Below are 14,257 nucleotides of genomic sequence, written 5' to 3'. Positions count from 1 at the left end.
GCTGTGAAGCCTAAGGTTTAGGTGAGAAAGCTGCATTCTTAGATAACTCCTCTGTGATTGCTCTAGGACTGTGGTTTGCTCCAATCTAAGGTGTGGTTTTCTTATTAGAGAAAGTAAGTATTCAATGCTAAATATGAGACGGAAGCCTTGAAAACATTGTATAGTGGTGACAGGTGCTTTGGATCAGGAATAGGCTGTTTAACAAGTCAAATGCATATTATCCCCTCTTAAGCACTAACTTTTTTCAAGCAACAGAATTATATTTTTTGGCTTGAAATGGTGTTTTCTTCTATATTTGATTTCTCGGTTTTCTTAGCAGATATCACTGTCTCCTCCAATATTTCTTCAAAACTTTCCCCTATCTGGGAGGTTTTCTTCATGGCTACCTTAGAAGCCTCCTCTTCCTCCTCCTCTTTCTTAAGAGACAGCCCACTGGATGAGACTTTGGAGGTGGTAGAACTGAGGATTCTAGGAGGGAGCAGATAACTTGGATTGGGAAGTGGATTCAGCCCTGAAATGCTTAATCCACTGGTGCTAAAACGCGTCTCTTCGCCTTCCAGCAGTTTCCTGTAAATCCAACAGAGAAAAACTCTCAGGAAGTCAACTTGAAACTTTTAAAGAATTTAACTCTCCAGCCTCTATTCATTTTAGAAAGATTAGAAAGATTTCGCAGTTTCTTCATGAGATTGAGGCCAATAAATATTGAATTTCAAGGCTCAAAGACCTGGACTTTATCTGGCACGTGCACACACACACTCAAACACACACTCACACACACACACACACTCACAAATCTTTAGCACAAGCTGTGTTTAAAGCACTGTCAAGGGGAAACCTATCCTATTCGCAAATACATTTAAAAAAACCCTACAACTCCCCTTGGTCTCATCACACCCATTTTTGGCACTTAGAGTCTACAAAGCTCTAAGGAGAAGTAATTTCACTAATTAACACCTTAAGTGCAACAGGGATAAGAAGGTAAGAAGTCCACAAAGGAATTGCCTAATCAGCCTGAACTTGAGATTTGTATTTTTTTCAATGTGTAGGGGTACAAAGGAAATGGAATCAGCAATAACAGAAACCAGTGAATTAAACTGTTTCAGATACCAAGCTTTTTCCCAGCCTGGCTTAAACAGCATCATAAAAGCATGGCCCCAATACCTTTTTTTCTCATAACTCTAATAATTTTTATCATTTATTTTAAATCAGAAACTCAAAACACTATCAACTCCTCTTGGAGCTTTGGTTTGAAGTAGTATACATAGTGTAAGGAAAAAAAGAAAAAATTTTCAGACAGATCTGGGGTTGAGTTTGAGCTCTTCCATTACCAGCACTGTGACTTTGAGCATGTTGCACAGTCTGTGGTTCAAGTTTTCTCATCTGCAAAATGGGAATAATATGACTTGATACCTAGATAATTAATATGCAGAATCTAATATAGTGCCTGGCACACAGTAGTCATTCAAAAAATAGTAGCTGCTGTTATTTATTTATTTAGAATTTTATTTATTTTTTTATACAGCAGGTTCTTATGTTATCTATTTTATACATATTAGTGTATACATGTCAATCCCAATCTCCCAATTCATCACACCACCACCACCACCACCACCATGTATTTATTTTTTTTAGAGGTAAATGTTCACTTACATATTGCTTGAGTAGGAATCTAGGGGGATACCTCACCTATTGGGACTTTCTATGTTATATGAACCTTATTTTTATTTTTTTTTTTGCGGTACGCGGGCCTCTCACTGTTGTGGCCTCTCCCGTTGTGGAGCACAGGCTCCAGACGCGCAGGCTCAGTGGCCATGGCTCACGGGCCCAGCCGCTCTGTGGCATGTGGGATCTTCCCGGACCAGGGTACGAACCCATGTCCCCTGTATCAGCAGGCGGATTCTCAACCACTGCGCCACCAGGGAAGCCCCGAACCTTATTTTTTATTTTTTTTTAAACCAAGAGGTGATTTTATTTATTTATTTATTTATTTATTTTTATTAGTTTCTGCTTTATTAACAAGGTGAATCAGTCATACATATACATCTGTTCCCACATCCCTTCCCTCTTGCATCTCCCTCCCTCCCACCCTCCCTATCCCACCCCTCCAGGCGGTCACAAAGCACTGAGCTGATCTCCCTGTGCTATGCGGCTGCTTCCCACTATCTGTCTACCTTACGTTTGGTACTGTATATATGTCCATGCCTCTCTTTCGCTTTGTCACAGCTTACCCTTCCCCCTCCCCATATCCTCAAGTCCATTCTCAAGTAGGTCTGTGTCTTTATTCCTGTTTTACCCCTAGGTTCTTCATAACATTTTTTTTCTTAAATTCCATATGTATGTGTTAGCATACGGCCGAAGCTTATTTTTAAAGTTAGAGTCTGATGGATTTTATTTCAACCTCTGTGCACTCACATTATCCCCTTAAATCCTTGCAGAGGTAGGTAGACTACTCCAGGCCTAGTAAGGTGGAGCTGGGATACAACCAAGTCGAGGGACATAAGGGTCAGCTCACCTGGAAGGAGCCTGTGATGACTTTCCTTAACCCCCCCTCACCCATCGGAAATCAGAGAGACTAAAACCACTTATTTGGGTAGAGCTGCCCCAGGTGATGGGATCTGCTTGGGTGAGCATGCCCTGTGACATACCTGTAAGCTGCTATCTCAATGTCAAGAGCCATTTTGACATTGAGCAAGTCCTGGTATTCCCGAAGGTGGCGCGCCATCTCACTCTTGGTGTTCCTCAGATCATTCTCCAGCTGCCCAATGTTATCCTGAAAAGCAACGCATGTCCAACATATTTAGGCCAAACCAGCTGACATTCATGGAGGCTGAGACTGAGACTGAGAAAGCAAGGATTCTCAACCCTGCCTACACATTAAAAATCCAGACCTGTCCCCCAGCCCAGATTCTGATTCATTTGTTCTAGGGTGGGGTCCCAGCATCTGCATTTTTTCATAAAGGTCCCCAGGAGATCTGGATACATTTCTACCACGGAGCACACGGTTCTAAACTGAATACTGGGGAAATATTTATTTTTTACTTACTTACCGTCCCTCCCTTGCTTGTTGTATTACTGCTGAATCACTCAGTTGTTACATGTACTTTCCCAAACCACAGGCTCAGGTTAGGAGCTTAGATTCAGAAAATTCCAACTGTGGAGAGTACAGAGGGGATGGCAAGTCCTCTCTGCCTCCATTTGTTTTGATGGTTTCCTGGAAGTTTGCTACTCAATCACTTTACTGAAAGCATTTTACATGACAGATAGGGAGGAAGCATAAACACTCCAAGGAATTTTTTTTTAATCCAAATGGCAGATTGAAATTATAATAGTTTTTTAAAAAGAAACTAAGTTCATATAATACTTTTGCTTTAAGTTCCTCCAGGTGCAAACCCAGGCACAGAAGAAAAATAGCTTTAAATCTGTGATTCTTGAGAAACCAGAGGATCTTTTAAAAACACAGAAGATCCTATTGCTCATCTTCCTAAAACCCTCCAACAGCTTTGGAATTAAGTCCAAACTCCTCAGCATGGCCTCTACTTTTCCCCTTGCTCAATGTGTTTCAGGTACCCTGGCCCTCTCTTTTGCTCCTTAAACTTACCAAGTTTATTGCTATCCCAGGCCCTTTAGGCTAGCTATTTCCTCAGTTTGGAATGCTCTGTGGTGGGTCTTCACATGACTGACATCATGTCATACTAGATTCAGTTCAAATGCCCTTTACTAAGACAGGTCTTCCTCAGCATCCAATTTAAGTACCCTTTCCACACTGATCTAGCACGTGATTTTACCTTAAACCAGGGCAGCTGCTAGCCCATGAAGGAACTTTGTGTAAATTAGAAAAAGGCACCTCCAGTGGGAAGACAAATTAGAAAAAAGCCCCCACTTGAAACTGGCCACTCTGCTTTTTATTTATTTATTATATTTTAAAAATAGATTTATTTTTGGTCGCGTTGGGTCTTCGTTGCTGCGCGTGGGCTTTCTCTAGTTGTGGCGAGCGGGGGCTGCTCTTCGTTGTGGTGTGCGGGCTTCTCATTGCGGTGGCTTCTCTTGTTGCGGAGCGCCGGCTCTAGGCACGTGGGCTTCAGTAGTTGCAGCACGCGGGCTCAGTAGGTGTGGCTCGCGGGCTCTAGAGCGCAGGCTCAGTAGTCGTGGCACACAGGCTTAGTTGTTCCGTGGCATGTGGGATCTTCCCGGACCAGGGATCTAACCAATGTCCCCTGCACTGGCAGGCAGATTCTTAACCACTGCGCCACCAGGGAAGTCCCCACTCTGCTTTTTAGCTCTTATCATTATCTGGGTAATTCCTTGTTGTGGGCAGCCGTCCTATGAAAGTAGGATTTTTAGCAGCATCCCTGACCTCTATCCACTAGATGCCAGTAGCACATGCCCTGCCTCCCAGCTGTGATAATCAACAGTCTCCAGACACTGCTAAACGTCCCCGGGAGGGGGAATCACTGTTAGAGAACTATCGCACCAGGATGTAAGTTACATGGAAACCTGGACCCCTTCTGTCTAGTTCACCCCTGGAAGCCCACAGCCTAGCACAACGCACACTGTAGATGCTCAGTGAATGACTGTTGAATGAATGAATGATGCTACATAAGCATTTCTTTTCTTATTCTGAGCAGATAATTTATATAATTCAGTTGCAACTCTGTCAACATGAAGAGCACAGTGACTGAGAGTTATTTTTATGAAGTAGTGATGCAGATAAACATATCAGAAACCTCAAGAAAGTAAGCGCTGAGGAACGCTTTGAACTTCCCTTGTGGGGATGTTGAAGTGATGGTGAAAGGCAGGGCTGACACATTGGGGGTACAAACTTCCAAATCAAGAGAATCTGCAGAAAGAACAAAAATTCATACCACCTACCTGTTCTATAAATAGTGACAGGAATACCACAAAGAAGAAACTCAATTAACTGGTGGGTACAGAGCAAGGGATGATAAGCAGTGGGGAAAATGCATAATACATTGGACATTGATGAAAATATTCCAAAGTGTGTTAAGAGATCATGAGAGTTTAAAAGGATTTTTACCAAGAAATTTTACTGGATGGTTGCTATATTTGAGGTTAAACTAGCCTACAAGCAAGTCTGCTAATGATGCATTAGAGGTAAGAGAATATTATTGTGGTAAGGGGGAAAAGAGTCTAGGGTGAAGGAAAAAGGAGAGAGGGGAGGGAGTATATTCATTATGCAAAGGAGCAAGAGAAATGTTATATGAGGAAAAAAAGAGGATTTCATCAGGATCTTTGGGCTGCATTTCTTGCCCTGCCACAAACATCTAACATACCTCAGTCAGTTTTCTATATTTCAGTTTCTTTGAAACCTCCATTTCTGTATATGGGAAATTACAGTGTTTATTCTTTTCTGAGGTGTTCTGAGATCCTCAACTTAGGATGCCAATTTAATGCACCTCACATTATTATGTGATGAATCCATTATCTGTTAAATTAGATAACAGGCATTAGAACAGCATATGGCACCTAGGAATGCTCAATAAATGTTAGTGATTTTTATTATTGTTAATATCATACCATGTGACCCTCTACCCTTATAATGATATGGACAAATTAATCACGAGCCCTCCCTACAACCCTTTAGATAACTAAGGAAGGCAACGTAAAATAAAATTTTAATACTGGAGAGTTGGGAGGCAAACCCCTTAAAGCACCACATTATTATTTTTTGTTTGTTTTTCATGAAGATGTACATCTCCATAACAGATTTTTTTTAAATCACAATTTTAAATAAAAACCTTTCTGAAGTGGTTTGTAGTACTCTTACCTAGGACACTAAACATAATGCAACCTTTCTCAGCAACTAAGGATTAAGATAATGATCAATTATTTTTCTATAATTCTATAATTTTCTATAATTTCTATAATATTATTTTTCTATAATGTGATGTGATTTATCTTTTAGGTCAACTAAGATATATCAGACTGTTTATTTCTACCCTAAATGGCCCCTTAGAGCAGTATTTTTTTTTAATTTTTAATTAAAAAAATTTTTTTTAATTTTATTATTTTTTATACAGCAGGTTCTTATTAGTTATCTATTTTATACATATTAGTGTATATATGTCAATCCCAATCTCCCAATTTATAGAGCAGTGTTTGAGTTAGTGTTTGCTACGTATTGGTTTTCTTTGTCCTGCAAGCTTAACTGATCTGTTTCTACTCGTTCTTGACAATGCCTGACTCCAGTGGTTCCTCTTCTTTATCTTGCTGCAGACTTGAAATCCAAATAGCAAAGTACTTTAGAACCATGTAAAGTTAACAATAAACAGGCTGGGGGCAGCAGAAGGGCCAACGTCCCAATATGTGATTTAGAGATAGACGTTTTGTCACATCAGCAGGTTAATTAGGTCCTTTTCAAAAAATTATTTTTGTTTTACAGCTGTGTTTTCTGAATGAGAGGTTGTTGGGGACCTGAGTTCCAGAGAGATGAAATTTCCTTCAACTTTTCTGTTACACATTTCACATGTCTATTTTATGGATCAGTGTAGACAGAAAGCACGACTTTGCTCCTGTTAGAAGGAACTGTGCTGACTGCTGACCACGGCTCCTCAGTGTCCAGTCTCCTTGTCTGCACTCTCTTCCCCACACCAGGCTGTCTTGCATTGCCCTTCAAAAGCCCTGCCAAAGATGGCCTCCAGCTCGAAATGTGAGCAGAGCGCTGCAGTCTGCTCCCTCCCCCAACCACGCAGCTACTGCTGGATTAGCCTGAGGGAGTGGGAGAGAGGCACTCCCAGCTCCAGCGGGGGTATCTCCTGGAATGGCTAAACCAAGCGCTGAGCATCTTCCTCAGGGCCAGAAGGAAGGATGAGGGCTGGGAGTAAAGAGAGAGAACTGGCCACACTAGCATCTGCAGTGGAGCATAGGAACAAGAGACAGTGCTGTGGGTTTCATCACTTTGAGGGGCCCTCAGCCAGGTGAGCAGTAGTGAGTGCGGCATTCACTGATTGAAAGAGGCTGTTCAGAATTACTGCTCTGCCTGATACATGAAGGTGGGGAGAGAGGATTTCTATATATGGTACACTCACAGGTCACTGTGCTGCCTTTTCTCACTCCTGTCTTTGCTTCATCCCATATTTTTTTTTTCCTACCATACTTTAAAATGTTGCATTATATGTATTTCTATAGGCTGGTTTACACTGGGAAATGTGGTTTAAGTCAATGCACACCCAAATCAGTCTGAGGAATGACGGTGCTTTTATCGAAATTGCGTATTCCTGGGTCCCACTTGCAAACTGCTGAATCCATATCTTTGGGAGTGGGCCTGAGAATCTTTCTGTTAAGCGCCCAAGTAACCTTGGTGGGTCAATGGGTTTAGGAACCACTAGTTTTTTTTTCTGTAAAGGATCTATCAGGATGGCCCAGGTGACAATAATAGAGTGAGGTAGAGGGGGCAAAAACAGAACAAAAGAAAGCAAAAAGCACATGGATGAGTTGGAAAAAAAAAGAGAGAGGGACCAAATGAAGCTTTTTTCTTGAATTCTAATTTCAGAAATGGATCTATCAAGCTATAGATTTTTACTCAGCCACTGCCACCCCCAATCTCCAAGGGGCCAGCCCCTTCCTCCTATTTAATTAGGCTGCATTCCAATCTCATACTGGAGAGAGGAGGGCAGACTTGGCTCATCTCCCTGGAGAGCATTAACTAATGGTGTGATCTTGATTGTTCAGCAAGGTCTTTCAAGGAAAGCTTCAGCTTTCCAAGACTGACCATAGTATAGGGCCAGGGCCCCCAGTACCCTGCAAAAATGTCCTTAAGACATCTTTGGCAGAGCAAGGACTCTAATGGTGGTGAAGCAGCTATGCAGGAACCAGAATCACCCTGTGTCAGAAATGGAAAACCTTCAGCTAAAGAGGGTGGCTCTGTTTGGCTTCTGAGGACAACAGCCCTAACTCCTCATGATTTTTCCTGTTACCTGATTCAGGCTCTCTCATACACCACTGTATACTTACTATGTCACCTTGAATCATTCATCACCCTTTCAAAAGTGTGATAAGCTTTCTTTCCTCAAATAGGCTGATAGTTCTCAGGAGCAGGGAAAATGTGACTTTAATGGGGCCCTCCTCTGCCTCTAAGAGGGTGGCAAACTTGCAAAGGAAGATGAGCCTACCACTAATCTCTGAAGCAGAAGAAAGAACAGCCTCCACTACTGCAGTGAAAGGGGAGGGGGAGGGGTTAGAGGGCAAGAAAACAATGGCTGAATCTCACTGTGGAGGAGGCTTTTCATCTCAGTCAGCACTGCTAAGACTGTTACAGAGAATAGCCTGATGACTCCCTTGTGGCTTCAGGACTTCAGGATCCCCAGGTGAAGATGTGAGCCCCACCTCAGCCTTAGGTCCTAAGAGGTAGGTAGGATATATATATATATACACACACACATATATATATATACACATATATATACATATATATATGTATATACGTTGTCTGATCTTCTCTTCCATTCAAAGCAGGTCCACTGAGGCTCTGAGGCTAACGCTGATGGGGACAGCACTGCAGAGCTGCAGAAGCTGCAGTTTCTGTTGTTTTTTGTTTTCTGCAGACTACATCTCCATGACCCTACTATTGTCTAACACTGAAAGCCTTTTAAAGCAAACAAAACAAGCCAGACAATACTGTCACTACCTCTCAGAATACAGGGGCTATAATGAGCAAACAGAGGACATGGCAAAGCCCAATTCAGATGGCAGTTGTGGCTAAGTTATCCTTTTTAGAGAAATACTGGGCTAGCCCTCCAGAAGGCCACCTAACTCATCCTTTGAAGCTTCTAGAAGAAAACATGAAGTCTCAATTAACTAAATGTGATTAGTTCAGGCCGTCTGGGACCTAGGCCACATAGTGAAAAGTTCAAGTTGCAGATATTGAAGTGGAATAGAAGTATTTGAATATTACTGTAATTCCAAACACCAAAACAAATGGTCTAAGCAAGCTTCCTTCCTTTATCAAAGGGAGTAATTTATAATGAACAGCAAATACTGCACATCAATAGCTCCAGACTCAAATACCATTTTGAGGTTTCACTCCTTTCTTGATTGTATTTTATTATTGTTCCCAAACCCCATTAATTTTATCAAATGTAAACTTTGATCTTGGCTAGAATGAATTATTGCAAGTTTCCGAATTATTAGCATTCTATCCCATGGAATTTTTATTGCACTTTGAAACTGAACCACACTATTTAGATTCTTTTCTACACTTTTCTCCTGCCTTTGTGTCCTTTGTGGTCATAAGCCCAGAATGTTCTATGTGGTAAAACTGAAGATGCAGTGGCCTTTGTTTGGAGAGAAAAAGAGGAAAGAGCCAATCGATACCTTCACAGGGGCTTAGAGGACAGGCAAAGACGGAAAAAAAATAATTGACCGATAACAAAGATGAACCCATCTCTGTGATTTATCACATGCACTTAGGATGGAAAAATGTTAAGGAAATGGGCATTTTCGAGTGGGACTTCACTGCTGCTGAGCAGATTAAGTGGTTTTTGTTAAGTGCTAAGCCATCCATGAAAGTGAAAATTGATGCTGTCCACGAGGTGACCCTTTTGATTGCAGGTAGCCAAGACTGATGCGTTGGTGTTGCAGAAGAAAAAAAAATCAAAGCAGTTAATTGCCTAGAGACTCATAACTGGGACATGAGACAGGAGGGAAATTCTGAGATGGGAAGAACTAGAGATCAGCACCGAGGACAGCGACCGACAACTCTCATTTGCTATCGGCTGCAAAGCTTTCTTTAGGAAGAAGTAACATTACTCGGTCGAGGAGGGAACCGCGTATGTGTGTTCGGGGAGGACAGCGGAGCGGTTATTACGAGCCCAATCACTCGTCTTGTTGGCTCCCAATCTCTACTCCTTTGAGGGCAAAAGTCAAGACAATGGGATAGAACCCTTCCCAGTTTAGTCCCTCATTCTTCCCCCAACCCATGGGCAGAACTATTTCCAGGGCGCACAGAAAGCCTTTCAAAAGTCAATCAAACAAGCCAGACAGCGGAAACAGCACCACCAGCCATGGGGAGGCTGTGACCCACCCCCGTTGGGCTCACTCCTACTTTGGGTGGGTGCTGTTCTTCAGGTCGCCAGCGTGTTTATGCCCACTTGCTGACAGGGAGGCATGAAGTAGATTTTAAGACTCCGAAGAACAGAAGCTTGAGGGCTTCTTTGTTAGAAGGGCTTGGACAGGGACGTTAAGTGAGGGGCAGGGAAAGAGGGCGTCCAGGCCCCTAAAATTAGCGAGGGAGGCTCCAGGGCTTTTTGTTTGCTAATGTCTCCAGGCGGGGCTCTTTCTGTCCCCTCCCTTATCCTCTCCTTGGTTTCTAGGGCCCCAACTGTGCGGGAAGTATGCGCGGGAGAGAACAGGACTCCCCTCCCTACGCAGCGTTCCAAACTTTACCTGGTAGCTGGCCACCTCGGCACTGTGACGCTCCTCCAGCTCCAGGATCTGCCTCTCCAAGGACTCGTTGGCCCCGCGCAGCCCCTCGATCTCGATAGTGCGTGCCTGCAGTTGGCGCCGGTACTCGTGAATCTCCTCGCGGCTGGCCCGGATGGCCTCGGTGCTGCGCGCCGCCTGCTCGTTCAGGTTGGCAAACTTGGACTTGTACCACTCCTCAGCTGACTGCAGGTTCTTGGCGGCCAGGGACTCATACTGGGCGCGGATCTCCCTCAGCGCCGAACTCAGGTCTGGTTTAGCCACAGCCACGTCCACCTCGGCCGCGGCCTGCGACGACGCCTGCAGCGTGGCCAGTAGCTCGGCCACCTCCTCGTCGTGCACCTGGCGCACGAAGGCCAGCTCGTCCAGCAGCGACTCCACCTTCTTCTCCAGATCCAGGCGGGCCAGCGTGGCGCCGTCCACGTCGCGCTGCTGCGCCTTCAGGGCGCGCTCGGCCCCTTCGCGCCCTCGGCTCTCCTCCTCGCAGCGTGCCCGTAGCCGCTGCACCTCCTCCGCCAGCCCGTCGCGCTCCAGCAGGGCCTGAGCGCGCGCCGAGCTCGCCTCCTCCAGCTGCGCGCGCAGCTCGCGCAGCTCGCGCTGGAAGAGTTCGCCGAGGCGCGACGGCTCGGCGTGGCGCTGCCGCAGCGCGGCCAGCTCGGCCTCGAGCGCGCGGTTCTGCGTCTCCAGCTGGTGCACCTTCTCTATGAACATGGCGAAGCGGTCGTTGAGGCCCTGAAGCTGCTCCTTCTCGTTAGTGCGGATGATCTTGTACTCGTTGGTGCGCGCCGCCGCCTGACTCAGGTCCAGCCCCTCGGACGCCGGAGACCGGCGGTAGGCCAGGCCCAGGCCGAGCGACGAGGCCGAGGAGCAGGCAGGCGAGGAGGCCACATTGCAGCGGGACAGCGACTGCGAGCGGAAGCTACCCGCGCCGCCGGCCCCGGAGAGGCGCGAGGACAGGCGCGAGCCGTCTCCGAACACCTTGCGGTAGGAGGAGGCGGCGCCCAGGTAGTGCTCCGAGCCGAAGCTCATGGTGCCGGGACCAGGGCCGGGAGAGCGGCTGCGCTGGAGCTGACGAGGAGAAGAGAGGTGAGCCGGCCGGGACGCGGCGGAGCGGTGTGCACCGGGTTTTAAGGCGTGGGGTGGCGGGGTTTGGGGGGGGTGCCTGGGGCGGCGCGTTGTGGGCGGAGCTCCTGCTCCGGGTCTGGCGGAGAGAGGGAAGGGGGGCATCCAGGAGCGGGGGCGGGGAAGCGCAGTGACTACCGCAGCTGCGCGCGCCACGGACCGAGGGCGCGGGGACAGAGCCATTTGTGTAGGAGCCACCGCCTGTCTGAAGCGTCCGTCCCCGAGAGTTGTCTGGTTTGGAAGTGACTTGTGCGGAAGGGTGCCTAAACGATGGGGGTTTCCCATCCGGAAACCACACGGCTCCATCGCGTCCCTTGACCCTGTCCACCTTGCCCCCTTTAATCCCCTGGGAGGTTAGTGTTTTCTGGGAGGTATGCTGTACGCTCATCGCCACCCTGGAGCTCCCGAGCGTGAGGCCCTGTTTTTCCAGACAGAGTGTGGACCCTCAGGGCGCGGCTTTGGCCCCTCCCTCTGCCCGCTTGGGGTTCCCAGGGGAGAAGTGGGTGTACGTCAGAGAGCATCTCATCAGCTGTTCCTCTGCAGCTCTCCGGAGCGCCCGGGGTTGGGTGGCTGTGCTGAAAGGCTGCGACGCCCGGGAAGAGAGGGGAGGAAGGTAAAGAGAGTGGGCCTGAGTTGCAGAGAGTGGAGAGAAGCGGAAGAAAGAGCTGAGATGGCCACGATGGACAGAGCTGAGGTGCCCCTGCCACTTGTATAAGCGTGCTCTCCTGTTCACCACAGTCCCCCGCCACTCTCCATTGAATAACGTCCACCTTCTTTATTCATTTACTTTACCTGTCTGGACCTGTAGGCATTTGAGATTTCAGTCTGTGTAAATGTTCATCTGGTTTAGGGAGGGCCCCTTCTTGTGGAGATCTGTCTTTGGACAAAAGAGGTCCCTGCAAACAGATTAAACTCCAAAAGTAGGGAGGAGTGCTGATGACTGAGCTGGCCTCCTTCACTACACAGTGGTGGATTTCCAAGAATGGGATCTGTAAAGATAAAGGCTGGGAGGAGGTCGGGTGGGGTCTTCAAACTTATAATCTCTCAGGATGTGGCTATGGCTTTGAAGAGGGAGGATGAAGAACTTTTAGTAGATTCCAGAATTCCAAACTGAAGGCCTTTCTTGATCTTGGAATCTCAAGGATGTAGTTCTAGGATAAGTTTTACTTTCATGGAGGAAATATTACCTGAGACAGGCCACTAAAGGAAGGGGGGAATGTTTAACCATGTTATCAGGACTACCAAAAATCAGCAAAATGTCCTAGTTAGAGTTTCACCTTTCTTTTTCTTTCCATCCTCCAATAGAAGCAGTAATCCAAAGGCAAAACACACATAGAGCAGAAAGTGAGGCAAAAGGCCTGAATAATCCATCAAAGGGGTAGTGGCCCTGGAAAATCTAAAGTGGGCTGCATTTTGTAATTTCTGAATAGCTTACTGAGATTCCCCAGTGAGACTTGTGTCTCCCTGCCTCCCCTTTCTTGGCATACCACTCCGTAGGCCCAGATGTTTGGCTTTAATCATTTTAGCACAAAGCTGTACTACCAAGGAGTGATCTTGGCTGAGTCTCAAACCACAACTCCTTCCAGCTGGCCAGGTCTCCTGAGGGAGTGCCCTGCCCTATGCAAGGGGTGTATATTCATCTTCCTGTAATGTCACTCAGGCAGACATATTGTTCAGTTATCCCCGGGTTCTCCCTCATGCCACATTCTCTGTGGCCTCTGCATTTGGCAATGCTCACTACTCTCCTGGGTTTCAAGGACTTAGTCTTTGGCCTCTGCTCTTCTCTCACAAATTCTTTTTTAGGTATGATGCCTCCCAGAGGCAGGGAGCCTTGTGATAAAGTTCTCTCCATAAGAGCTCTAGTTTTGGATCACAGTTCTTCCTAGCCATGGGACTTTGAACAAGTTGCTATTATTTGCTGAACCTTAGTCTCTTCATCTGTAAAATTTCAATAAGACAATCCACCTGAGGAGTCTCCAAACCTGACTGCTCATTAGAAGTACCTGGGAACTTAAATTCAGATTCCCAGGCATTACCTCAGACCCATTGAATTTAGGTTTGAGAACCCTTGACCTCTCTCTCATGAGATTACTGTGAGGTGTAAATGTGATTATGTATACAAAGTGGGTATCACAGTGCCTGCCATGTGCATGCTCAAGAAATTCCTTTAAAATTCCTTGGAATTGTTTCCTGTGCCCCCACTTCGGCTGTTGAAATCCTTAAGGCTCAAATGCTGCCACCTCCGTGAAGACTTCCCTGATATTTCCAATGTAAAGTGATCCTTCCCTCTCATGAACTCTCCTCCTCCTACCCACAGCCTTTGTAGTATTCACATAACATAATTGCCTCCCATCTTCTGCTGTAATTATTTGTGTGTAAACTGAACTGGAAGCTCCTTGAGCACAACTTCTACATCTATGTATGTCTCTCAGCATCTGTCACAGTATTAAACACATGTGAGGAGAAAAAGATGGTTGAATTTTTTCCTGTACAACCACTTGGGAAAACTCTTTGTCATGACACCAAGGGTGTGATCCATAAAAGAAATCAAGAAACTCGACTTCATAAAAATTAAAAAATCTTTTGCTCTGTAAAAGACCCATTTAAGAAGATGAGGGCTTCCCTGGTGGCCCAGTTGAGAGTCCGCCTGCCGATGCAGGAGACGCGGGTTTGTGCCCCGGTCCGAGAAGATCCCACA

General features: G+C 46.0%; 1 protein-coding gene across 1 annotated transcript; it reads right to left on the bottom strand.

Moving 5' to 3' along the window:
• Positions 1-257: 257 nt before the first annotated feature.
• On the bottom strand, positions 258-11,594 carry INA (internexin neuronal intermediate filament protein alpha; the record flags this gene model as incomplete). The annotated part of the gene is made up of 3 exons (XM_082607660.1): positions 10,402-11,594; positions 2,646-2,770; positions 258-567 (listed from the first exon to the last, which is right to left on the bottom strand). The coding sequence occupies exons 1-3, from the start codon at positions 11,464-11,466 to the stop codon at positions 258-260; spliced, it is 1,500 nt and encodes a 499-aa protein (XP_082463786.1). The 5' UTR covers positions 11,467-11,594.
• Positions 11,595-14,257: the final 2,663 nt, after the last annotated feature.

This window comes from Mesoplodon mirus, assembly GCF_964341445.2.
Source record: "Mesoplodon mirus genome assembly, chromosome: 2".
NCBI classification, from domain to species: Eukaryota; Metazoa; Chordata; class Mammalia; order Artiodactyla; family Ziphiidae; genus Mesoplodon; species Mesoplodon mirus.
The sequence above is the reverse complement of the archived record's forward strand: the minus strand, read 5'-3'. Positions and strand labels throughout refer to the sequence as shown.